Raw genomic sequence first — 26,409 nt, 5'->3', positions numbered from 1 at the left:
GTTTCTCGTTGCGTGTAGTCTATTTCGACAGCACCCAATTGGGCCTCTTGTTCTCTTTTTTTTTGCAGTTGATTTTTTTTTTTAAATTGTCGCTGCTAGGGATGTTGCTATTGTTATTGTTGTTGTTATTGTTGTCGATTTTTTCTTCTTGTGTTAGTTATTGCTGTGCGATTAGTCACAATCCACAGCTGTGTCACAATCATGACCGAAAGATGTTAAAATTATATGGTCTCGTGCTTTTTAAAATTAGAAGTCATTCAAATGAAGAAGTTCCGGGATTCCTTCTATTTTTTTGATTGGTTCCTATAGCTTGAATTACAATTTCATTGGCTAGTGTAGTCGTATGCATGACTTTCAAACGGGTACATTCCAAGAGACTGAATTGCAATCAAGTTTCAAGTTTTAAAGTGCTTGTATCCTTAATATTGTGTCTTCATACACCGTTCTTTGAATTATGGCTTCTCAAAATTTCGACCCAACAACGTCATCAGGAGTTCGCCGTAAAGAGAACTCGGGCACATCGAATCCATCAAATAACCACTCCGTCAGCAAAAGGTGATTGAACTTGAAGGGGGCAAAGGAAGAACTTAGACTTATTACTTGAGTCTTACACATGGTAGAAGTTAAACGAGACAGCTATTGTTCATATTTTGCTTCTCAAGGGTACCACTACTTGTGAAATTTTAGTCCCATTGATTTAGCTTCCGTACCATGTATATTTTCAGGAGTGGATCGTGTAGTCGTGATACTTCACATTGAAAAAGCTATAGTAAAAATAATACAGGTCATGTAGGGATTCAAGGGGTTCAGAACCGACTAGTTTAGTAAATGAGTGTCATTTTTTAGAATTTGGCCTACATATACCTTTAAATGACAGTTATTTACTTTGTATCATCCTTCCATATTCCTCCTGAAGGCTTTTATTTACACGCTGAGAAATGCATATGACCTGACAATCAGTGTTAGATTATGACAATTATGTTGATAGTTTTGGACAAGGTTCAACCTAAATGAAAGTTTCTTTATTCACATGTTCATTAAGAAAAAGTAAAGTGTTTTGTTTATATTATGGGTATTATTTTATCCAGCATTTATGTGACCTGGGCATTTGGTGCAAGGAATTTATGAAGAAACTCTTGTACAAGTCGCAAGGGTCATGTTGGCATTCAACACTGATTATTTCAGAAATGGATGTCATTTTTTAGAATTTGATTCTACATACCTTTAAGTGGCAAGTATTCACTTCATTTAGTGTATATATCCATATTCCTTTGGAAGGTCATTATTTAGATGCCATGATAGGTGCATACAGCAAATTAAATGTTAAATTACATAGACATTTTTGGATGAAATGAACGTAAAGGTGTGATCCAGTACAGTCAGGATTGAATTGTGTGTGCTGTGATGTCACAATGAAAGCTGTGCATCTTGATCAACAAATTCGTAATACCCTCAATTATGACAATTCCACTCGAGGCGCTCTTATGTTGACCCAAGTTTAGTACATAGCCACCACTGTCAAAGATCATAGCGATAGATAATTTTCATCTGGAAGTTTCTTGATGACAGTTAATGTGCACAGCATTCAATAAGCAGGATTGAATAGACTTTGGTTATAGAAAATTAGTGTTAAATTTTAAAAGAACAATTTATATTTAATTTAAAATGAGTAAATGCACATATATAACCTATGTGACTTGTATTATAGTAAATGTCTTTTGTGTTTATATGAAATGTGGACAATAATGAAATTAGTCTCTGGATAGTATAGAAAATTAACTCTTTGTTTGATGGATAATACTGAAATTAAATTCTTTTCTGAATATATTTTTAGTTACAATATCTAAAGGGAATGATGATAAGTTTAAAAGACAAAAATTTACCTGTAACCAAATTTAGTGGGATAAAATTAGCACTGATCAGAAATTTGGAAGAAGAAATTTAAAATGGTTTTATAAAACATCATAGCTGATATCTTCCAAAAATCATACAGAAAGTCTTATTACCCAAACTATTTAAATTTTGGCACATGTAAGTTCTGCCAACAGCTAATCTAGTGGGTTGGACGGTAATAAAATGGATTTCCCATCATACTTTTTATATCAAAAAGACCACAAAAAAGAAGTAAGATAAATAATACAAATGTTGGTAAAACATAATTTGATGTCTTTCTTTTGCTAGTTGAAAAGATATTTTTCTTTGTAGCTGACTTCCATATAACACATGGAACCCCCTACACAAACCATAGCTTCCAATCCCTCGTGTTATAGCCCAGATCCCTATGCACTTGTTGGGTATGCTTTTGTACATTGCAAACTATCAAATATTTCCATGAAAGATGTATATGATCCAATTTTGTCACAAATCTTAATGCATTCATTATATGTTGTTCAGATAATTAAGAAAAATCTTGTACAGTCAGCCCAACAGCAGCTTGTCTTCTAGTGTCTGTAATCAGATAATAGCCTGCCCATGATAGCACCAATATATATTCATATTTTTGTGTGCAAACATCTTGGCAAAGATTATTTTCTAAAAATGTTTTAATACTTTGATTGTTGATGGAGTTTTGCACATAGAACACTGGCTCACTTTTTTCCCCCTTTTTTGTCATACAAAAATGAACAAATACACATACAATTTTGTATTCATGGATGTCCGCCTGTATCTCTGCTATCTCTAGCAAGAGCCAAAGTTGCAAAAGGTGATTGTTGTTGTGGGGTTTAACGCCATGTTTCAGCACACTATAGGCTATGCATGGCAGACAGTATTAATGGTGGAGGAAGAACCCAGGAAACCTCCTGGAAGAACCACCGACCTATGAGAAGCTACTGGCAAGCTTTCTCACATACTCACATTGACTGAATCCAAGACTCGAACCCACGCAGACAGAGGTGAGATGGCAGTGATCCGTAACGGGGAGCACTTTAGACCACTCGGCCACCCAGGGCCCCGCAAAAGGTGATAGTACTGTAACATGTCAATGAATATCTATTTTAAAACAATGTATCTGGCAATCAAAACATTCAAAGTTTCTGGTAATGAAAACATTCAAAGTTTGTGGTTGTTGGCCAAGTTGCAATGTTAAGTATTTGACGTCCGTTAGTGTAGGAAGAGCTAATTTATTTTCAGGTTGAAATAATCACAAAAGACACAGTTTAAGCAAATACTCAGGTTATCATTTAATTACTTTGTTTAGAAAGAAAAATATCTCAGAAAAAAGGTATTTATCTGGAGCGGAAAAGTTTATGATGCAGCTGATATCAGATTAAGCAGCGATTCAAAGATGGCAGTGTTCTTTTTAGCTACTTGAACAAGATAATACTTTTATTGCAGTAATGTAAGTGTTCACTTGTTCATAAGCAATACATTTAATTAATGTAATAGTTGCATTTTAAAGGGCTTCCATGCAAACAGATGCAAGAGTGCATAATGCAAGAAAATTGTTTACTAGTGTCAGTGATCTTTTTTTGATAATTAGCATCTCTGCCAAATGTTACATTGGCTTTGGGTGGATTGCATGTGTTTAATTTTTCAAGATTGGCTGAGCTGATTAATCAAAAAGTTTGGAGGAATACATGGATTTTAATGCAGCTAAAAATATTTTATATTACTCCTTAAAAGCAATAGTGTTTAACAGAGAGAAGTAAAGTATTCATGATGATTCAAGCTGGTATAACCAAAATGCGCAATGGAAAAATGGAGTGCAAAGGAAATAAATAAAATATATGAAATGGAAGAATGGAATGGAACACAAATAAAGACCCAATGGAAATTATTTTTGTGTTTTTAAGTTTTTAATTATAAAAAGTGAAAAGAAATTTTGAATCATCAGAGGTATACATATGTTTCTATTGCTAAAAAGGAAATTAAATTCATTTTAAAAACTGGCGCTGATAATTTTATGAACCTTGCATATTTGAGTACTGGTTAAAATGTATGAAGCAGTCATCAAGCATGGTTCACATCAGTTGGTAGAAATTTCTCCACAGGAAAACAACATAAATATAATCAAATGATACTTTTTAACATAAAGATGCATTTCTTAATGTACATTGGATCTAGATAATAACATAGGATAGTTCCATTGCATCTGCTGATTTCCATTGTTTGTCAGGTCGGTCACTGTCATATGAAACACAATATACTAAATTTTATCCTTATTTAAAGCAAGTGTGGCTTATGCTTTGGGTACATTTTGACTCCAGTACATTTTGACTTGGGTATGTTTTTGACCTTTTCCCAAAGTAGTGTACATTATGCTGATTAGACACTTTCTACAGATATTTGTGAGAGCTTACTGGACATGTTTCAGTAATGACTACCTTAGTGTGTTTGCAGTTATGGTCATCTTATTTTTGCAAGCCATATTAAATCCAAATTTTTGAATAAGCTTAATAGAGACAGCATGTAAACTATAGCATTTGGATGTATTATCACAGCATTTTCTATAACTTTTATTTCAGACTCCAGCAAGAGTTGATGACATTACTGGTATGTATGTTTGGAGTAGTTGATCTCCTCTAGAGCTTCTGCCTTTTATGTCTATTACGCTTTTGTAAGTTTAGTTTTTTATAACTGTATGCTGTGGCAAACTGAGATGGAATGTTGATTAACAAGTCTGAGAAATTTTGTGCCTGGAGTGTGTTGAGTATTTTGTGTTTCAGTAAGTACATTTATTGACAGTGCTAGACCATTGTGTAACCTGTTACTTTCAGTTGGAGTGTATGCAAAGGCTGAAGATATGTTAATACTTATTTTTTGTTAATTTTTCAAAACACAAACTGCTAAAACATTTCAAAACAGCTAAGAATTTTCTATGACTAATGACTAGGAGAAAGAGAAGCCATTACACCATCAATTGAAAATAACTTCACTAGGCTGAATATTTTAAGATGAGCTTCTAGGTTCTTTTAGAACTTAGAACACACCCAGGGAGTATTGATAGTTGATATAGATGATTGTACATAAATTTGGAACAAGAAATCTGTGTTTACTGATATAAAACATATATATCCTCATTCACTCTAAAGTTTGAACCTCTTGGGTTGGTCAGTTGGGGTAAGGATTGCCCAATGGACTTATGTCAGTGGCATTTTTGCACATTTTTTATGACCATTAATGATACATTTATGATTGAATGGTGTGGATCTCTTTAGTTTTCAATCTATGGGCCATTGGCCGAGTCCCTTAATGGTAAGGATGGGGGCCAATATCAGTTGCAGTGTTCATTGTCTTTTCATGCCTAGAAAGTGTATATATAGATGTATGGTAATGATCTCATTAGTTTCTATGTTATGACTCAGTGGCTAAGTAATTGACATGCGAGTCATTGAGCAGAGTTGGGAATTTTCAGGCATGCAAGGGGGCCCCTGAGTGGTCTAAATCATGCACTGTTATGGATCGTTGCTGTGTGTTTGGGTTCAAGTATCGGGTTCAGGTAATGTGGGTATGTGATAAATCTTGCCAGTAGTTTCTCATGGGTACGTGGTTCTTTCCGGGGTTTTAATGGGTTCTTCCTCCACCATTTATACTGGCCGCCATATATAGCTTATCTTGTGCTGAAAAATGGCGTTAAACCCTATTACGGCATGTTTAAAATGGCATCACTAGAGTGTATGCATTTGTTAGGGGTTGGGGGACTTGGCTGTATTGTTTTTGTAACAATAAGGAATGATTAACAATTAGAAAACATATTTTGAAGGAGGTCAAGTCCCCATTGTAAGTTGGATAGTCAACCTTCCATTCCTTTGTCATAATCTGATTTTACTGAAACAGAATTGCTGGCAGCTCCTCTAGCATACACGTGTTTAATGAGTTTTGTATGTATGATGTGTTGGTGTCTTTTAATTGCATAAAAACATGTATAAATCTATACAAAAGTTTTAAGAAGTTTAAATGCTTTATTGTTGATACCACTAAATGATATATATCTATAAAGGTTAAAGAACAGAATTTGTCCAATAAATGGTATATATTGTCCTTGAAAAATCTGAATTCTTGTTTTTTTTCATGAAAACTGCCTTTCCAGTTGAGTACAGGTTATTGTGTTGTGCAGACTGCTTTAGTAAACATCTTCTCATGAGGTTATAATGAGAACACAGTAACATCATACAGACAGGTATATTGCATACAATTTTGAAATAAATGACCCTTGCCTGCAAAGAGTACGTTAGCATTTTTTTTTCTCAGGTGTGTGTTTGCATACCATAAGTTCGTTATGAAAATAGGTAACCCAGTGTCCAATTAAAGTTTTAATTTAAATGTTTTTTATTTTGGAGAACTTCAGATTTTTATTTTTAATTCAGGTACTTATAATTTTTAATTACAGACATCAGGGGATCCGGGGATTTCAGCATTTCCTGATGGGGACAATCTATTCAGCTGGATTGCCACATTGGATGGACCAAAGGGCACAGTTAGTAGAAATATATTCTTTTTGAAGACTAAAATTTTCACACAAAAAACAGGTTTCTTTAAATGTGACTGCAGACTTGTTGATCAAAACAATCAGGTACGTAATTGACCTGTCATGTGCCTGTTCAGATGTGTTTGCTTCTGTGTGAGACATAGAAGGTAACACAACTTGACTTATCCACTTATTTTTTCACCCATACTTTGTTAAAGCATAATTAGTTTGTACCTCCTTTTTCTGTCTCCACCATACCCATGTCTGTACTTTTAAGTCACATCCTATTTGTCACAATTTAGTTTCTGCTCAATTACTTTAGATGGACTTTTTTTATGGAAACCAAATTCAGCACAAGCTTAACATTTTAGATAGGTTGAGTTTGAGTTTTACAATTTTATGACATAATTTACTAGAGTTATTGTCCCTGTTTGAATGGAACTTTGCTGTGACCCTACATTTTATTGGTGGTGGTATTTGTATCATATTGACAGTTTTTTATATTTAAAAAAATTCTTGTTTTTGTTCTTTTTTCTTTCTTTAATCTGTATGCTATATTCATACAACTGCTGCCAATACAACTGGCTAATGTAATCATACCAGAAGTCAATACAAATGGCTAGAAGAGCACCATTAACAAATTTCCAGTGCATACTTTTTCCTCAGACAAACTTGAGATTTCAGCTAGTTAATTGCCAGCTTGGTAGTATTTATTTTAAGCCTTGGCAATTTAAACTTTCTCTTATTTATTGGTTTAAACTGATCGGCAGGCAGGAGCATCATAAATGAACTAAACTGAAATTTCATTACATCGTAAACTAGGTTGCATAGACAGATGGATATTTATATGATAAAATGGTTTATAATCCATCCTGGGTTTGCTTACGGATTTTGGAATATAATGGACTTCAATTTTAACATGTTCCAACTTTTAGCTTGTAGAGATTGTACATTTTATATATATTTACACACACATGGATGCAAGCTCTATTGATTTGGTTGGAGCAGCTCCAAGAATTAGGCCATCCTTCAGAGAAGAATCTGAGCCCTAATCAAAACATGATAAACTCTGGTATTTCTGCCTTGTAGAAATGTGTTAAATCATTTGGCTTTTTTTAATCATGAAGCAGACATCTTTTATTTGTAATGCGTTCATCGATTAGGGAAACATCAGAACCATGGAGCAAATGGAAAGCTCTCAATTCTATTTGCTGAATATTAATTAAATCCTGCATTTTCATTGGGCAGATGTAAATCTTGCTTTTAGCCTCTTAGTTTATGTTCAGTCATTCACTTCTTTGACGGCTGGCTGTTAACTCTTTAATTTTTCTCAAAATTCCTTCACCTGAGATGGATCTTCAACCAGTATGAAAAAAGACTAAGCACAAACTTAAATTTTGTGACAAGAATGCAGAAGAGTTTCCTGTCATGACAAAATCTAGACTTGGTGATTAGTTTGCGTTTTGCACTTGCCGTAGGACTGATGTTAAGATAGCTTGCAGTTGATGAATTGATTTAGAGAGACACTAAAACTTCAAAACACAAGAACTATGCACTTTCTCAGGTGAATCATAACTGTATTTGAAAGCCCAAGAAAAAAAATTGGGCTGGAAATGATCTGTCAGTTATAAATGCAGAAACAGAAAATAATCTTCTGCTTGCCGTCGCTGACAAAGCTGGGCCTGTGTTTCACACGATGTTTCCAGATTCAGCTATTGCCAAGAAATACTGTTGTGCCAGAACAGAAAACCCAGTGCAATTATTAAAGTATTTGCAAAGGAAGATGTGTCTTGTGTGGCCAAGCATCTTCATGTATGCTGCCTTTAGCATTGCAACAGACAGTAGTACAGATTTAAGTGATACAAAGCTGTGCCCTTTTGTGGTTCATTTTTTGAGCCAGCGCTTGGATGTGTAATCAGGTTTTTACTTTTGTTGTCAAAAGTGAGAGTGGATAGTACTGATGAAAACAGCTTCAGGTAAGCTTGTCACAATATGTTTTTTTCCCTTATGTAATCTCTTGCTTTGTTTAACATCTGTAATCCACTGATAGGATTTTTATTACCCACCCACCTACCATTGTCACATGTGCCTGGTCCGTGAATTGATGTGTTCTTGGGTATTAAGATCTTGTTTGGCAGATAAATGCTACTATATTTAATTTGTAAGCTGAAAATTTCAAACAGAAATTTCTGGTAGGCTTATATATTATATTTTTTTATAGCATGAATGTTTTCTTTTTTTTTTATACATGGTGATTGATCATGAATGTGTGTGTGATTTAGATTTTTAATGTAGCTTTAACAGTTTTAGTCATGTCACTATGATATCTGCAGTTTAGCAGTTTATAGTGATGTCTAGCACTGGGGCATCATGCCAACCATTCTCATTATCCTGACATTATGCTGACTAGTCCTAATAGTAACCTCTTAATGCTGATAACCAAGCAAAGCAGCTGTTAGTACCATTTTTATATAAGTCTTTGGTATGACTTGACCAGAGCTTGAACCCACAACCTCCTGCATCTGAGGTGGATGCTCTAACTACTTAGGCCTCCAGAGCGGTTGAGTGACCATGAACTGGGTAAGCTTTTCCGCAAGTAAATGCTAGTGTAATGAGTGCTTGCCACAAAGGTGTTGTCAAGTTTATTCAATATAAACAGCCAGGTGTACACTTCCATAGTTGTGCTTGTCATTGGCTGCACCTTGCTGATCAGAAGGAGACACAGAAACTGGCATGATTTGGGTAGCTTCTTGTTTACCTCTACCTGGACACGAGTTCTAATAGTCAGAGTTTTGATGAATCTACAGCACAGGGGTCAGCAACCTATGGCACACATGCCACAAGGTGACACATCAAGAGGTTTTGTGTGACACATGAAGGGCAGCTAAAAATCTCAATTTTAACAGTGTTACTCTCATACTGGTGGCACACACTTGTTCATTTTGTAATTAATCCGGAAAAAATGGCATGCTATGTAAAATAGGTTGCCAATCCCTGCTACAGCAGATATGCAGTGTTACTCTTCACAGTATCACCAAACATGTATGAACAAGATGGTTGTCTCTAGTTGATTGTCTTTGGAGACTCCTAGAGCAGTGGGAGCCATTATACAGATTCTTCTTGAAGGAAAAGATGTTGCCTTCTACAGTGAAATTGAATAACAGGATCTTTCAGTTATCGTCTTGGAAGTTTCCTGTCCCCCCACCCTTCACCTCAACAAGCAAATCCAGCACAGCCACTGTAAACAAATAATCCTCTGGTTGTCCAGGGAGATATCACAGACTTGCAAGAGTGGTGAAAGCTGTTCTGGCCACTTTTCACAGCAGTGCAGTTTGTGAATAATACTTTAGTTTTGTCTTGAGGACAAAAACAAACTTTAGGCCAAATTTAGCAAGGAGAAACCCCAGGCAGCTGTTTGATCCGTAAAACATATATGGGCAATATGGGGTCTGGCTGCATCACTTCTGTCTGATGCATTGCTAAAGAAAGCCAAAAGTGCTGCTTACCATGCAGTAAATGTATAATTATAAAGCATAATATTTGAAGGACAAAGGAGTTGATGGGATTTCTCTGAGTGTGCATTTTATTGGTATTTGAGTGGACAATATTTTTATTTTGTTCTTCATGGATGTGTTTTAATATTATAATATTGCTCAAAATTTCCTTGCATTTTGAGAAATGATTATTTTGTTATTGTTATAAAGTTGTATGAGAAGTAAATAAAAATAAAATGTCTGAAACTGTTTGCATTAAGGACTTTTGTATCCCCAAATATAAACAAATATGCCAGATTGCACAATTTTCTTACACCCCCACCCCCATTTGACGTGCTGTTGCCATACGGCACCTTAAGATAGAGAGGTCAGTTATTATTTTTTTACAATTTTTCCCTATTTTGATGCCTGCATACTTACCTGCTTTAACAGTCAGTGCTATACAGGGTCAGCTGCAATGTATTTTATAGCCAATGCTCTGAAAATATTCTTGTCTCTTTCAGTGATTGCTTCCACATTAAATTTGAGAGAGAATGCTCTTTATAGTTGAAAGTTGTTTATGAATTTATACCGTATCTCATGAAATGACCAACAGTTTCTTTTAGTATAACATGTAAATATTATTGAACAAGTATATTTTGTACAATTGTTTCTTTACTAGCTTTTATCTAATTGTAGAAACACACACATACACATACACCTGGTCATCTGTGTTGTCAAAAGTTACTTTGTAGCATGTCTAAAGGTGAGAAAATGTATCTATTTTTTTTTTTACTGAAGATGTGATGGTCATCTAAGATGATCTTGAATGCATGAAAACTTGAGTTATCTCCCTTTTTGTCTGTTGTCAGTATAACCTCTGCCATTTCTGCTGAGCCAGAAAGTACATCAGATGTTGATTTTCTTCATTTTTTGGGACAACAAAAAACATCCATTACAGAATTCTTGTGCATCAAAGTAGTTCACAGCCTGTGATTTGCTTCCTTAACATTTATAGACCAAATGGCAGATTTAATTAAACATGTCCCAACTAATAAATATATTGCCTGACAGCTGAAAGTAGCATTTCAGTTTTAGTTTTTAATGAATGAGCACATTAATTTTTTTATACACAGTGACATTATTTCAACATGATTCTGCAATAGTAGGCTAATTTATATGCGTGGAATTCAAAATGCCCTGCCTTGACCACACATTCTTGGGGGGGGGGGGTGTCTATGTGAAAATGGCAGAAGTTGTTCTGATTGCTCAACTTTTGTGTTGGATTTATACCCCTTTGATAAAGTGAGGAGTGAAAATCTGAAACAAAGATAATGCTAATTGAATCGACTAAGATTTCTATTTGTACTGCACTGCTATTTAATTCATAAAAGGATTTTTATTGGTCAGCATTGATGCTGGTGAACTGAAATGAAATGACTTACATACAGCCTTACAGGTAAATGTGTAATTACAGAGGCTAAAAACTATCATATGCTGGTATTACAGACAAAAGTCTATTAGGTAAATCCATTTTATTTTCCCAAATGGATAGAGGCCATCAAGGCTGTTATTTTTTGTATTTTTTTTTTTTTTTCAAATTCAGGTGTATGAAGATTTGCGGTACAAGCTTTCCTTGGACTTCCCCAGTGGCTACCCATACCAGGCTCCCGCTGTAAAATTCATAAATCCTTGTTACCATCCCAATGTGGACCAACATGGCAACATTTGCCTTGACATTTTGAAAGAGAAATGGTCAGCTCTGTATGATGTGCGAACCATCCTCCTTTCCCTACAGAGCCTTCTTGGGGGTAAGTCTTAGAACAAAATAGTTATATTATAATTTTAATGAAATAGATGGGAGAAATATTTGAATGTAAGGCTTAAGTTTTCACCCTTTTTGTGACATTTTTCATCTGTCAAGTAAATTATCCAATAATTCATAGCTTTGTTTGCTCTAGTTGCTGAGGAATGTTACCATTTTGTTTAAGTAAATGAAAGGCAATTACTTTTATAATTTTTATTTTTGTAATACCTGCTTAACACATTCTTTGACCATAATCACCATTCATTGCCATTCAGAAAAGAAAAGATGTAATAAAGAAATCTGGTATTGGCAGAAGAACAGCAGGGCGTATAATAAGTATTATATGTATGAGGAATAAGATTAGACACTAAAGGGAACAGTTTGAAATAGTAGGAAGTCCAATAAAAGCTATTTAATGGCCAACAGGTCACGAATGGCATTTCTGACATCATATGACAGTTTATGAGACAAAGACAAATCATAAATCTCACTGTATATAATGATAACCAGTCTGCATTCATTGAAACAAAAGTAATTTATATGAAGAGAATTCTTGGTAATCTTCTCTCAATATAAATTGTAAAGCATGAGATTTGCAAAAATATTTTTCTCACTATTTTCCAAGAGCTCTAGATTAGAATTGATTAAATTGAGACTTTACATCCTAGGTTTTGAATTAATTGTGTTCTTTTAAAAAATGTATGGGCCTTAGGCATAAAATCATTAATCATAACATTTAAATTGCTTCAAATGGCTTAGTTACCAAGAATAATTCAGGGTGTATCAATTATACTAGGCATGTGCATCCTACACCCATGACCTTGTTTTGTCCACTCATTCACATCATGGGATGTGGTTTTCAAATTTGCCTATCTGCTTCATGTCCAGGAGAAATTTTCACATGCCTGGATTAAATGGCTTTATTTGAGTATGTGTTGTCACTCATTTATAGGGTACTATCAACTTAAACCTCTTGGACCTGTCATCATTTTGATAAAATGAACCTTAATAAAACATTGACTTACATTCCTAACTTTAAACAGAATGCTTAAATTTTTATTGTTTTTAGTAATTTGGATGCGTTAGAAAATTTCTTCATGTTGTTAACTCATTCGGCCCCAGAGGTTTTTGTCATTTTCGCCTGAAATGCGAGTAGGAAAGACATTTTGGGGACTATTTCTGAATACATCGTAATACATCTGCGTTCAACAGACTTTCCATGAGACTAATGCCTAATTGTATTACAAATATCGTTTTCCATTGGTTATTTTGCTTGCGCATGAGCAGAAGGGTAAAAGTTGTATTTTTTAAAATTATTTTAGATTTTGCTTAATGGAGCCATCATTTTTGTATGGAGACCGCTCTTTATTCCAAATGCCCACCTTATCCTAGGTTTTGCAAAAGTTCACCTGTGCTGTGTGCAGTTAAGACCGGTCTGCCATAGATCTCAGGCCAAAATGTCTAAAATCTAGACACAAAATCGCATTCCAACCACGAGCGAATTTTGGGTTAAAAAAAAGCGGGTCCAAAAAATGAGGTTTTTCCCTCTGTATTTTGTAGTGCAACTAGAACTTCCAGATTATTTGGTATTATTGTAGAGCTATGTCTGTCTGATTTTTTTGTAATACCACCCACGTTGGTGTATCTTAAATGACCATGATGCTGCAGAGCTCAGAAATAGGGTACAGCCTCGTCACACCTACAGGCGGGATTGGGGGCAAATGGGTTAAAGGAAATTTGTTTGTGTAGTTTGAAAATATGTTAAGTTTCCTTAATTTTGATCAATGTTTTTTGTTTTCAGAGCCAAACATAGACAGTCCACTAAACAGCCATGCAGCAGATTTATGGTCAAACCAGGAAGAGTACAAGAAGGTCTTACTGACAAAATATGAAAAAGAGGTCCGCATTAAACAGAACAGTTAATTTTTCTCTTCACATCTCACTGACATTGATGTATCCTAATGACCGGTCTACTCATGTTGACATGAGATTCTTTCCCAAAAGTTGTTCTGAAGCAGTGATATTTTCTTTTAGAGTGCTTTTTATATGTCTAATGCACATGATTTTAGTAATACCTATGAGGCTGCAAATTGCCAGACACATAACCCACAGGAATAATAGACATCCTTTGTGTGCTTGCTTTGAAGTTGGAGGTATTTTCTCAGACTGAGTAATTTTATATCTCAAGAAATCAAAGACATTATTTATTTTGTGTAGATTGTACAGAAGGTTATTCGAAATGATTCCTCACAATAAAGTGACTCAGTATCAAGCTATTCCTCATATATCATTAGGTATCATCAAATGACCCATTTAGTGGAAGAATGTTGTTTGGATATTGAACCTATCCTACTATAAGGCAGCCTTATTTATAACTTTGTACTCTTTTGTGGCATCACTGATCAGTGATATACTATATTTAATGTCATATCTGCACATCTTTTATTAAGTGCACCTCCATTTTTATGGTCAAAATTTTTTAAATTGAAAATACTCCTTTCTCAAACATATATCTAAGTCCAGGCATCATTTGGTTTGGTACATGATGCAGCAAAAATAAGTAGATTATATAGTGCCAAGGCAGTTGGAGTAAAGTGCCTTGCCCATGGGCACACCACAGTAGCTAAACCAGGCTGATCCAGTGGTTGGAATCAACCTGCACTCTTCCAAGTCCAGAATGCTGACCACTGTGCTATTGTGGCTTATGCTGCCATTAGTCACATTTTATGATGTGCAGGAGGGATTATGGCCTGTGGCATATTCTACATCCATAGACCCACCGCATGCCAACAATCCTTGCATGCCTGTGCAGAAGTGGTGTGAAAACCCCTCCCAGGACATGGCTTTCTTGGAACTTAACCATTACATTTGGTACCTATTTGCCTCTTAACTTCAGTAGGTTAAATCAGTCTCAAAAACAAATTTCACACAGGCTTTATTCAGTGCAACCAGACTGGTGGAAACATTGCACTTCCAAAGTGGAGAGCACCCAACAGAGACAAAGGGAACTAAGTATGTACATATATGTGATGGGGACATTGTTTATAATGTTGTCTTTATATGCTTATTATGATAAGAATACACCTTACAAAATTTTCTTACAAAGCAATTTATTGAGTACATAATGCAGGTAATATGGTAGAAATGGACCATTGTAATGGTCCATCTGTTGGCCAGAGGAGATTTTATGCTGAAGAAGATCAGAAATGCAGGAGGAAACTACATACTTTGCATTGGTGATGACTTGCACATGCTAGAACCAAGAATCAAATTTGGAACTGCAAAAGTGCAAGCAAATGCTATCCCACTGAATATAAAAGTTATAAATATTAATATCTAAACCCATTCCTGATATGCAAACATGTGTACCTTGTTGAGTTATTGATCACAATATCATTGGGTATTATTTTCATGGGTGATACTTGTAATATTGATGTACTAGTTCAGCATAAAAGATACATGAAGTACTACAGATACTGGCAGGTCATGGGATCGTGGATTTAAAGTACAAATTTTACAACCCAATCGGAGAAAGATCATGCAAATTATATGTTACTCCCATGAATTATTATACCCACTGCATGATTATTTGTTTAAAGGTTGATTTTGTTGTTTGTCAAAGAAGTCAGTCCATCTTGTACTTATGGAAATATCGTTGTAATAAAAGTATCTTTATGATTGAGATCTGCTGTTGCATTTTAGAAATTACTGAGGGAATCCGATTGAATTGTCTCTGAGTGGTATAGCAAATTGATCATTAATCAGCAGTTAGGGTGTAAAGTTCACAAACAGTGAGTCATGTTGGAAGAAAAGATAGCTTATATCTTTAGGAACGTCAGAGACAGAAACATTTGCCAAGGAGAAAATAAGATCGGATGAAAAGTCTGAAGCTTTGATGCTTACCGAACATAGCACACAATGGAGTGGATAAAGAAATTTTGGACACTGTTATTTAAGCTTTGCAGAAAATGCTATCCTTGGACATTATACAAGCATTGCGTGGAAGTATGTTTGGCAAGGCTGAAGACAAGCTGCTGAATCTATTCAGACTGTCCTAAAATGCAATAGTTCTGCCTTTAAAAAGAGAAAATAGCTGATTTTGAGGGGAGATTTTATTCTCAAAGCAGAATTCACACTACTTTATAGAATAGATGAACATCTGACACAATAAATAAACTGATGACTATGCAGATATTGTAGGTTGCAAGAAATTAATTTTGGTTTGCAACGGCTTTGAAGAAACTGATTTACCAAAAAACAGTACCTTAAGGCTGAGGAAACTGAATTATGTTTGCAGATATATATTAATTGTCAAAGAAGGGATACCAAAATCATTAAATGCTAGTGTTAAATTAGTGAATCATATACATTATAAAGTTGTCATTCTTCAGTTGTCATTTGACATTGTTTCCCTCCCCAAACCCCAAGTAGGTGTGTGTGGGACACATGCCCTTCATAAGAAAATAGCTTAAGTTACATTAAATTTTACTTGCTAACATCTGAAATGTTCAAGATTTGCAAACAAGTTGCATTAGTGGAGAAGACTTCCTGCTTCAACATTGAAGCAAAGGTTAGACATGGGTATCAGTTTTTAGTGTTTGCAGTTATATTAATTTGTTTCAGCTTCAGTTGTTTGAATGTTGTTGCACATGATACAGAATCATACAATGAAACCATAATACATCCTTTTTGAGAAGTACTACTCATCACTAGAAAAACCTCTGAAAGTTATTGTGTCAGGTTTTGCATTTGTCTTCATTACTTCATCACATTTTTGTGAAGGGCCCAGAGTGGCCGAGTGGTCTAAAGCATTCTCCGTTACGGATCACTGCCATCTCACCTCTGTCTGCGTTGGTTCAAGTCTAGGATTCAGCCAATGTGGGTATGTGAGAAAGCTTGCTAGTAGCTTCTCGTGGGTCGGTGGTTCTTTCCGGAGTTTTCCCGGGTTCTTCCTCCACAATTAATACTGGCCGCCATGCATAGCCTATTGTGTGCTGAAAAATGGCATTAAACCCCACAACAACAACAACAACATTTTTGTGAATACATTTTCAAACATTTTATGGATTTTTATATTCTAATTCTACTACCAGAAATAGACCACAGCAAGCCAATTGTTCACCCCAGTAGGTTATATTTTACACTCGGGTCATTTATCACACAATGTTGCAAGCACAATTATAGAACTTAATAGATATTTAGATTTAATGACTAAATTTGGAATTTAAATAAATTCCAGTTCAGGATTTCAAATTGTCATCAGTTACCTTAGAAGAAAATACTTCGAATTTCTGTTAACTTTGTTCATAATTTTTTCTTCTTCTCATTTTATATAAACAGTAATATGTATGTATGTATGTATGTATGTTTGTTGAAAACTTATGTTACTGTATCAGTACTTCATCATTTGAAAGTTATAAAGTTGCTGGACCAACACTTAATCATAAGATATTGGTAGCTGTTCAGTATGATTTTGCCTGTACTATTTTAAAACTATTAAAATTCTTCCCAGACCACTCTCTATCAGATGCATGTGCCCTCATTGTGCAATATTGATACTATACTATGAGTACATAGTTACTGATATTCCAGTATAGTTCATTGAAGAAATGTACCGTATAAAAATAAATTTTCCTAAGTTTTAAGATTAGTTCTGTAGTTACTTTATAGGTAAGGCAAAAAGTTGTTAGGATTTTTATTTGTCTATCTTTTTATCTGTCCTACCTCTAGATCTATCAAGAATAGTTGCTAATTTTTTGTTGTTGTTCATAGGTTTTAAGATAAATGAAACTCAGAGATACCAAGACGTTTTTTGTTTTTGTTGTTGTATAAGTTGGGATCCTTTGTATGCATCAGTGTAGGATGGGAAAAGGACACCCAAGGGTAAGAATTTAGCTTTAGACACCAGGTATTGCTGAGTGTTTGTGCTGTACTCTGATCTGAAGGTGGAAGTTTTTTTTCTCACTTTCCTGAAAGAAAAGTAAGGGTCAAAGTTAAAGTGATGTATTGTGAACTACTGGTGCAACAGCATAAACACCCATTGAAGAAATTCACACCTTTATAGTATAAAGTGTACAGGTAGGTTTAAAAATTAAAATAATCTTTAAATGACATTGAAATGCATATCAGCGTTGATGGTAAAGCCCATAGAGAAAATGAATATACAGCATCCGAAATTGTGTGCTAAAGATAGCTTTACAATGGTACAAATGTGATCAGGTCAAAATGTAAAGCTTACTCTTATTCCTGAGATTAAGCAAGATGGACAAAAGTAATTATATAAGACTTTGATGTAGAAATATTTTTCCTTTCAGAAATAATAATGAGAATATTAATTCTAAAAATATTTACAACAATAGCTTTTTCAACTCTGATTTAATCAGAGTACTGAATCTGTAATTGTATCAGCAAATAGGTAAATAAGTGCTCAACATCCTATTTAAAAGACAGTAACTGTAACTGATTCACATTGTAGGAACAAAAACTTGGCATTAAAATCATTTGGGCATATTATGAATACCAGTGCGATGCAAGACAGCAAAACATCTTTAAAATGTTTTCTTACCTAAAGATTGAGCATAAATGTTATATCTTCACAGAAAAAATTCACTGTAAACTTTATATCACATTTAAACATCTGCTTTCAAATATCGGTGGTTGAGAGGTAATAGCAATAAACAGCAACCAATTTGTGTAATAAAGTTAGCATGACCACTCCAGTGGCCTAAGTGTTTGAAGAGTCAACCTCAGATGTCGGTGGTCACAGAATCGAACTGCGTACCAAGTTGTACCAAAGGCATACAAATGTTACTGGCAGCTGCCTTGCTTGATTCTCAGCATTAAGAGGTTAGTATTAGGACTGGTCAGCTTGGTGTCGGGATAATGTGTCTGGTTGGGACATGATACTTACATGTCTGTGGCATGATGCCCCTGTGCTAGACATCACTATGAACTGCCATACTGCAGATATCTTAGTTATATGACAAATTGTTAAGCAACATTAAAATCCAAACACACAGAAGATAGCTTGTGCAGCATTAAAAATGTTAAGACGTCGAAGAAAATAAGATCACTTTTGTCTCAAATTATGTGGATACATGTAAGAATGATACAGTTCTCAGTTCAACTTTGATCATGAATTGATTTTTCTTTAATAATTACAAGATATTCATTTTAAAAAATTATTCCAATGGCAGTTTTTCCACTCCTGATTACAGAATAATTACCTGTAGCTAGTTTAGTGTAATGCAGCCAGTTTTTGGGACACAAACTACTACACATTTTTTTAATGTTGTTTAAATTTTGATTATCATGAAAGAATTTGCATGTGATGATGAAAATTGGGTTGATTTTGCCAGTTTGTATGATTGCATTAAGCAGCAGGGGGGGGCGAATCCGACATTTTGTCCAAACGTCATTTGGCTTAATTAGTACTTTCTGCACTCAGCGGATCCGGTGTCGTCAGCGCTGGTAAAAAAAAAACGACGTCGTCGTCGAGGGGATCGTCCGGACGTCATTTGGTTTAATTAATACCTTCTGCGCGCCGATCCTAGCGTCGTCAGCGTTCGGTAAACACAGCGACGACCGCGTCGATGTCATCGCCCCCCCTGCTGCTATGATCTTACAAACAGAGTGATCACTAACTCCTCCTCTTGTAGATCAATTAGGTTATTTGACTGATCGGTAATTCTAAAATTAATTCTCGTTAAAAACCGATCATGGCATCGCATATAGACCGGATTAATCGGACTCTCAATGATCAAAAATCCCGGAGGGGCTGTTGGTGAAAACGAATAAAGGATATACCCCTGTTGAGCTTGATTTGATTGCTTGGTATCCACCTGGTAACTCCCTTCGATAACATCGCACACTAGATTAATCGCTATCACCGATGCAATATTTACGTTGTATGGAGCAATATGCCTACCACCATCTCCGTTATCGTATCTGAGGATAGTTGATGGGGGGGGGGGCGTCCGCGGGTGGATTCTTAGGCCATCCTAGTATGGTTCTTATTGAACTGTTATAAATATCAACCATATACCCCGGTGTGCTTATTTCAATCGTCGACGATAACGTCGGTTCATGAACCGTAATAGCGATTTTTGATTCTTTTCCTGTGATCGATTTTATCCTGCGTTGAAATTCCTTATTGATTTGTTCTATTTGGTATGACCCAGTTGGTATTGTAACCTCCTCCCAGTCTGGGGTCCCATCGGGTTTATTTGTCCGTGCAAAAACCAGCGAGTTATTAGGTTGTTGTCCATTAAATGCGTCCGCTCGAATATTAGGCCAACTGTGATATATTCGCAATTTTGCCAGTGCTATTTCCTTTACTGGAACCGGCGATGGGAAGTTCACACTGAATTCGGGTTTCGTTGACGTTATCGATATCATATTTGTTTGTACCGGAGTGGTATTCTCCGCGATCCGCTGAAGTAATTGAGACCCTTCGGGGTTCAGCGACATTATTATTATTCGTTGTCTTTAGTGTCTAATTTCAGCAACCAGGTGGTTCCGGCTTCCAGTTAAAAATCCTTGATTTTTGACATCGCGGAGCTATACAACTGGACCATCGTGGAGAATTCAACATCGGATACGAACAAATTATCAATCGATAATGAGATCAACCCGGATAATTTCGAGTATGCGTCGGATACTATTTGATGTTTTACTGTATACTCGTTGAGTTTTTTCTGAAAACACGATGATATCTTTCTAGTGATTGCGTTGGCGACTCCAGCAACTGTTGTCATCGCGGAGACAGCGATTGGAACAGCGATCGGGGCTATCGTGGTCACCGTGGATAAAATAACACCGGTGCCAGCTACTATACCCGACACCGAGTACACGACCGCGTCGATGGCGGTTATTTTACGACGGTATTTTTTTATTTTTGCACGGTATTGTTCGGAAAGCGTTTTTAAGTTCGCGGAGAATTCTTTTGCGGTATCGAATCGATATTGATGTGACGTCGGTGATACCTCTGATTCAATTACCTTGGTGGTCATTTTTATTTTAAAAGAGCTAGTGTTTTTAATTACTTAGATTCGCTACAAATTCCACATACCATGTAATGTTTGCCCGGGCTAAATTTCCATCAACGGCATAAATTGTAAACTGTTCAGTTGCGTTCCTGTCTATAATTGTTGATATTGTATTGTTAAACCCGGATGAACTCGACGATAATATATTAAACTGCATCATTGAAACCAGTGTCAATCGATAAATGCCCTTAACAGTTGCGGTGATATTTACTGTATTCTGTGTAGGAGTCCAATTGAATGATCCATGTCGAATTGTGTATACTGTGTTGATGATGTTCTCATGAGGGATTTTTATTTTTTCGAATTGCTCTGCTACTCTCGGTAGTCCGTCTTTAATCGCTTCAACATCAGTTCCGATTATTTCTATTCTCCGCAAATTCGCGTCTATATTATTCTTGTTCGCTGCAACCCTAGTAATGAGTATATCTATTTCCTGTATATGCGCGTCCACATTTTTTTTGTTCGCTGCAACCTTAGTAATGAGTGTATCTATTTCCCGTGTATGCGCGTCCACATCTTTTTTGTTCGCTGCAACCTTAGTAATGAGTGTATCTATTTCCCGTGTATGCGCGTCCACATCTTTTTTGTTCGCTGCAACCTTAGTAATGAGTGTATCTATTTCCCGTGTATGCGCGTCCACATCTTTTTTGTTCGCTGCAACATCAGTTTTGACTGTTTCTATTCTCCATTCATGCGCGTCTATATTATTCTTGTTCGCCACAATATCAGTTTTGATCGTTCCTATTCTCTGTTCATGCACGTCTATACTTTTTTTATTCGCTACAATATCAGTTTTGATCGTTTCTATTTCCCCTGTATGCGCGTCTATATTTCTTTTGTTCGCTGCAACATCAAGTTCGATTGTTTCTATTTCCCCTGTATGCGCGTCTATATTCCTTTTGTTCGATGCAACATCAGTTTTGATTGTTTTTATTTCCTGTCCATACACGTCTATATTTCTTTTGCTCGTTGCAACATCAGTTTTGATCGTTCCTATTTCCCCTCTATACACGTCAACACCCTTTTTGTTCGCTTCAATATCAGCTCTGATTGTCATTATGTCCTGTGTATGCGCGTCTATATTCCTTTTGTTCGCTACAATATCAGTTTTGATTGTTTCTATTTTCCGTCCATGCGAGTCTACATTATTTATGATCGTTGCAACATTAGCGCCGATTATTTCTATTTCCCGTTCATGCGCGTCTACACTCCTTTTGTTTGTTGCAACATCAGTTTTGATTGTTTTTATTTCCTGTCCATACGCAGTGATATCATTTATAGTTGTTGTAATCTCATCCAGCTTGGTATTTTTTTTACCAAAGAATTTATCAAAGTTGTCATCGATCCTGTTAACATTTTTTCGCAACGTGTAAAATTGGCCCGACAGCGTTGCAAAATCCAAAATAGTATTCCTTATTGTTGTAATATTCGGTTCGGTTACCGTCGGGGTCCCGAAAAAACTAGCGGTAGTGAGCTGTATATCGGTGATAGATTTTTTCACCTCGGTGGCAGATTTTTTCACCTGCGCGTCGAGTTCGGTCACCGATCTATCCAACCTTATAAAACCGTCTTTGACTAATGTTACCGCCGATATATGTTCACCCGGTTTGAGTCGTCCGTCGCCGGTATACAACGCGATAGTGTCCTCGGCGGCATCACGCTGTCGTGTTAAAACATCATCCAGGGACACATTACTGGATTTCAATTTACCCTGGCGGTCTTGAAATACGACTATTTCACCTGGGTCAACACTGGTTAAATTCAACGTATCGGCGATTTCATCCTCGATTAGTTTTTTTATGTCATCGGTGGCGAGCGTTTCCGTGGATTCCTTCAGCGCCGAAACCGGTCGTCCCCAAATATCAATCATCGTTATTGTAAAAAAAAACGGCGTTTCTAATTAACCCGCCGGGCCTCTACGACCCCACTAGTGTATTCGTTTACAACTACATGAGGTGGTTTTCGCGATGATGAAATCGCCGCGAGTACGTTCAATGCCTCACGGCCACATATCGGTGGGTCACTTAATCGCTGTGTTGGCAACGTGGAATAAAACGCCCGGGCTGAACACGCCCGGATATACCGCATGAACTCGTTTGGCGGGGCTAACCCGTATGAATCAAAATAGACGATTGCACGCGGATCAATCGCGTATGCAACCCAATGAGTTCCCGCTCCGGAGGACCCATCGAGGTTAATTATGCCTGTTTCAATATTCCTTGGTGCCGCCGGTAATTGATCCCTCATAAAAACACCTCTGAAGTTTTTTATCGCTAGCGCGTTTGCGGCGTCTATTAAATCAAAATTAGACATGGGAGTCATTGACTCAGGAGTCATTGACTCCCGAGTCAATAAACGGTTCCCGGTAGTCTTAGACCCTTTCCCGAGTACCATGAATACGGGGTTCCCGGTAGTCTTAGACCCTTTCCGGCCACGGATCGTTTTTTTTTATAGCCTTTCCCGGTTGCCTTCTTCAATGCCATCCCCGCCGCGGTACCAACGGCTCCTAACGCCGCCGCCTTCGCCACTGCTGGTGCGGCCGCGGCAATCAACGCTGGAATCGCAGCTAACAACGGAAATATCCCGCCGGTCTTTTCCATGTTTTTAATCGCTGCGGCCGAGAAATCTACCTGAACACCCTTTTTATTCTTCATCGCATCATTGAAATGTTTTATTTGACGCGCCGTCAACGATATCTTATGATTACCACCCGCCATCTGTGACGGCTTCAGCGTTATTGTGGTCCCGCACTGTTTAGCCGACTTTGATCGTAATTTCTTGACTTGACCATCAGTCAACTCTACACTGACGACACTATACGACATTTTATTGTAAACGTGTTTGTGCTTTCAATTACATGTTTTCCACTGGTGCATCAACGATTCTCATTCGTCCACCAACGCCTTCTAGCAGCATTGATTTATCGCTGAGAATGACAGCAACCGCTCTATAATTAACACCAGCCGGGTCTATACGAGCTCGGAAGTGTATATCAACGACGGATTGTCTCGTTAAATCAAGATGTTCCAACGAAAAATAATAAATCGGATACAGCTTTTTAAAATCAAGTTGTGATATTTGCAAACCGGTGTCGACGTTTTGATCACGACCCATGTATGACAGCAATCGATGATACACACGTGCGACATGGTTGTCGCCGTAATTAAGCTGTATATCCTCGGATGGTTCCTGTTGTCCGTTTATTCTCAGCGAAACATCCCTGACTCCTAATTTATCAAATATCATATGGCTGCGTTCTTGACTGCCCAATCGTTCCCTATTCTGTAGCGCTATAAAAATATGACGCGGGGCTGAAACACCCTGTTTTGATGCCAGGTGCCATGTAAACGTATCGGCGACGTTATCCTCTTTAGCATCAGTTGTTACCGCTAGCCAACTCAACAACGATTTTCCTCCCTGTTCCATAAATGCTAACAATCGTGCTTCCGTGGTAACTGATGGAGTCAGCACCGGCATCCACAATGCCATTTTAGTTAAAATGACTTTACCGGCAGCGACGCCAGCAGCATGCCATATTGCATTGTTATCATCGCCCCTTCGCGTCAGCGCGATTGTATGCTTAGCCCCATAGATAACCCTCCTGACATTTCTGCAGAATCCAAATATGTGATGGAGTGGAATCGCGCATGAAAACTGTCGGCGTGGTCTTTGCAACATTGTTACTCGTGCTGCGAATCCCATATTGTAATTATCGTTAAGACTTTTTATAACAGTGAAATTAGCGTCTGGTCTTGCTCTGCGGTCTGGGTTATTTGCTTCAGCCTGTGGGTCAACTGCGGTATCTCTTTCCACCAGCACGTTAACGTATTGAAGATGATCAGCGTTATCGGTGGTGTACTTCGCAAACATCATAGATGGGCCCGTCGATCTCGTATAATCGTCCGAGTATCTCGCTAACCCAATTATCGTCGTTGCAACATCAACCTCGCGTTCTATTGATTCAATTTCTCGCCCGTCAATAAGATATCTGGCGCTCTCAAATAACGCCATGATACCGTTGTTAACGAAGCCAACTCGAACACGATCGTTATCTGCGTATGGTGCATTATCGGCGGCATTTGTCACGAGTTCTCCCTCAATTTCGATAAACGCTTCACATGGCAGAAAGTATCTACTGGTATCTTGGACTTGAAGTTCAATTCGCGATCGTAGGTCGGGTTGCGCTGCATAATAAGAATAATATTGATAATCACGGACAGAATCATCCCTGCGCACTGGGGCATCCATATCAAACGCGGGATCAGCGGTTCGCGCAAACATTTTATTATTTATCATGTTGATGTTTTCAATTGCGATTTTCTTTGAATTCTGTTTAAGACCACTCCCCCGCTATTGTGTTCATGGGCGCGTTGGTGGATGACTGAGCCGCCAACGACTCTAGTTTTTCTTCCACGGCGTTATTTATTACTTTACTGACATTTGCAGGCATCACCGTCGTTGATGGCATCACCGGTGGTTTCTGTTTTTTTCTTGAAAATCTCTTGGATTTCACCAACGACATTAGTTTGTCCTTTGCTGCAGAAAGCGCCTTTCCGGCAACATCTCCAATAGCACTAATACCCTTATCACGAATAACATCAATAGCCTTCATTCCTAATTGTTTGGCTAACGGCGCTACTTTTGGAGCCATTCTTGTAAATAACCCCGCAATGGTGCTACCGAGACCATCTCCATAGTACGCGCGGTAAACAGGCAATCGCGAGTTTACCACGTAGACGAGTACTGGTTTATCGTGGTTGTAGTGTATGATCATCTTTATTATAAAAACACCGGTTTTTCAATTAGTGATTGTGATCACCAGTGATTGTGATCACCCCTTTCCCCTTTCCCACCGCCGTGTGGAAAACCGGAATAAATTTTATCAAAATTTCCTGGGGTTTTTGCCCTCGATAAAAATCCGGTTTTTTTCCGGTTTTTTCCTGATTTCTAGTCATTTTTGGTCGTTTTTTGTTGCCTATAGTCGTTTTTTTTCGATTTTTCAGCAAAAACATCGATTTTCTCTAAATGATTTCCTGGGGTTTTTGCCCTTGAAAAACGGTCAAAAATGGCCCAAAATGGCCAAAAATGGCCAAAAACAGTCAAAAAATGGCAAAAAATGGCCAAAAATAGTCAAAAACGATAATAATTTTATAATTTTATAATTTTTTTAATCATCCACGAGTTCGTCTATGAGCGTTCGATACGCACTAACGTCCATGATACCACCCGTAAATAACCGCTTGCAAATATCAGCGGCCTCATTGATTATTTCCGGAGAGTTATTTCCGGCTCGTTTTCCTCCGATTAGTACCTCTAGCCGTGATATATCACTGAGAACACTGTTAGGACAGGTAACGCCGTAGGATTCTTTACCAACAGAGTATCCTTTTCCTTTTTTTGGTATTCTACTTTTTACTTTATTGTGGAATGCGTCGTAATCGGGGCCATCACCACGTAGTAATGCATTCTCGTGTTTACTCGCTAAATACACTATTCTTGTCCAATCCTTTAACGACTTTATACTTTTCTTGTAACCGCTATTGATATGCTCCTTATCTCGTATGCTCTTAGCAAAATTGGAGGCAGTAAAATCAATTAATTCTTCCCTCCCGTCCCTGAGGTCTCTAATTTGATCTATTGTGCTCTTCTTAAGTACATTACGGGGTATATTCC

The 26,409-nt window shown here is 37.1% G+C and overlaps 1 protein-coding gene across 1 annotated transcript; it reads left to right on the top strand.

The window, feature by feature from the left end:
- The first annotated feature begins 306 nt into the window (after positions 1–306).
- LOC149782867 (ubiquitin-conjugating enzyme E2 C-like) lies at positions 307–17,334 on the top strand. Its single transcript, XM_089934401.1, has 5 exons — positions 307–555; positions 4,467–4,494; positions 6,332–6,418; positions 11,489–11,693; positions 13,491–17,334. The coding sequence occupies exons 1-5, from the start codon at positions 455–457 to the stop codon at positions 13,610–13,612; spliced, it is 543 nt and encodes a 180-aa protein (XP_089790527.1). The 5' UTR covers positions 307–454; the 3' UTR covers positions 13,613–17,334.
- Positions 17,335–26,409: the final 9,075 nt, after the last annotated feature.

Source organism: Sinohyriopsis cumingii, chromosome 15 (assembly GCF_028554795.1).
Source record: "Sinohyriopsis cumingii isolate HCF-2022 chromosome 15, ASM2855479v2, whole genome shotgun sequence".
NCBI classification, from domain to species: domain Eukaryota; kingdom Metazoa; phylum Mollusca; class Bivalvia; order Unionida; family Unionidae; genus Sinohyriopsis; species Sinohyriopsis cumingii.
Note: the sequence above shows the minus strand (reverse complement) of the source record. Positions and strands in the feature narration are given on the sequence as shown.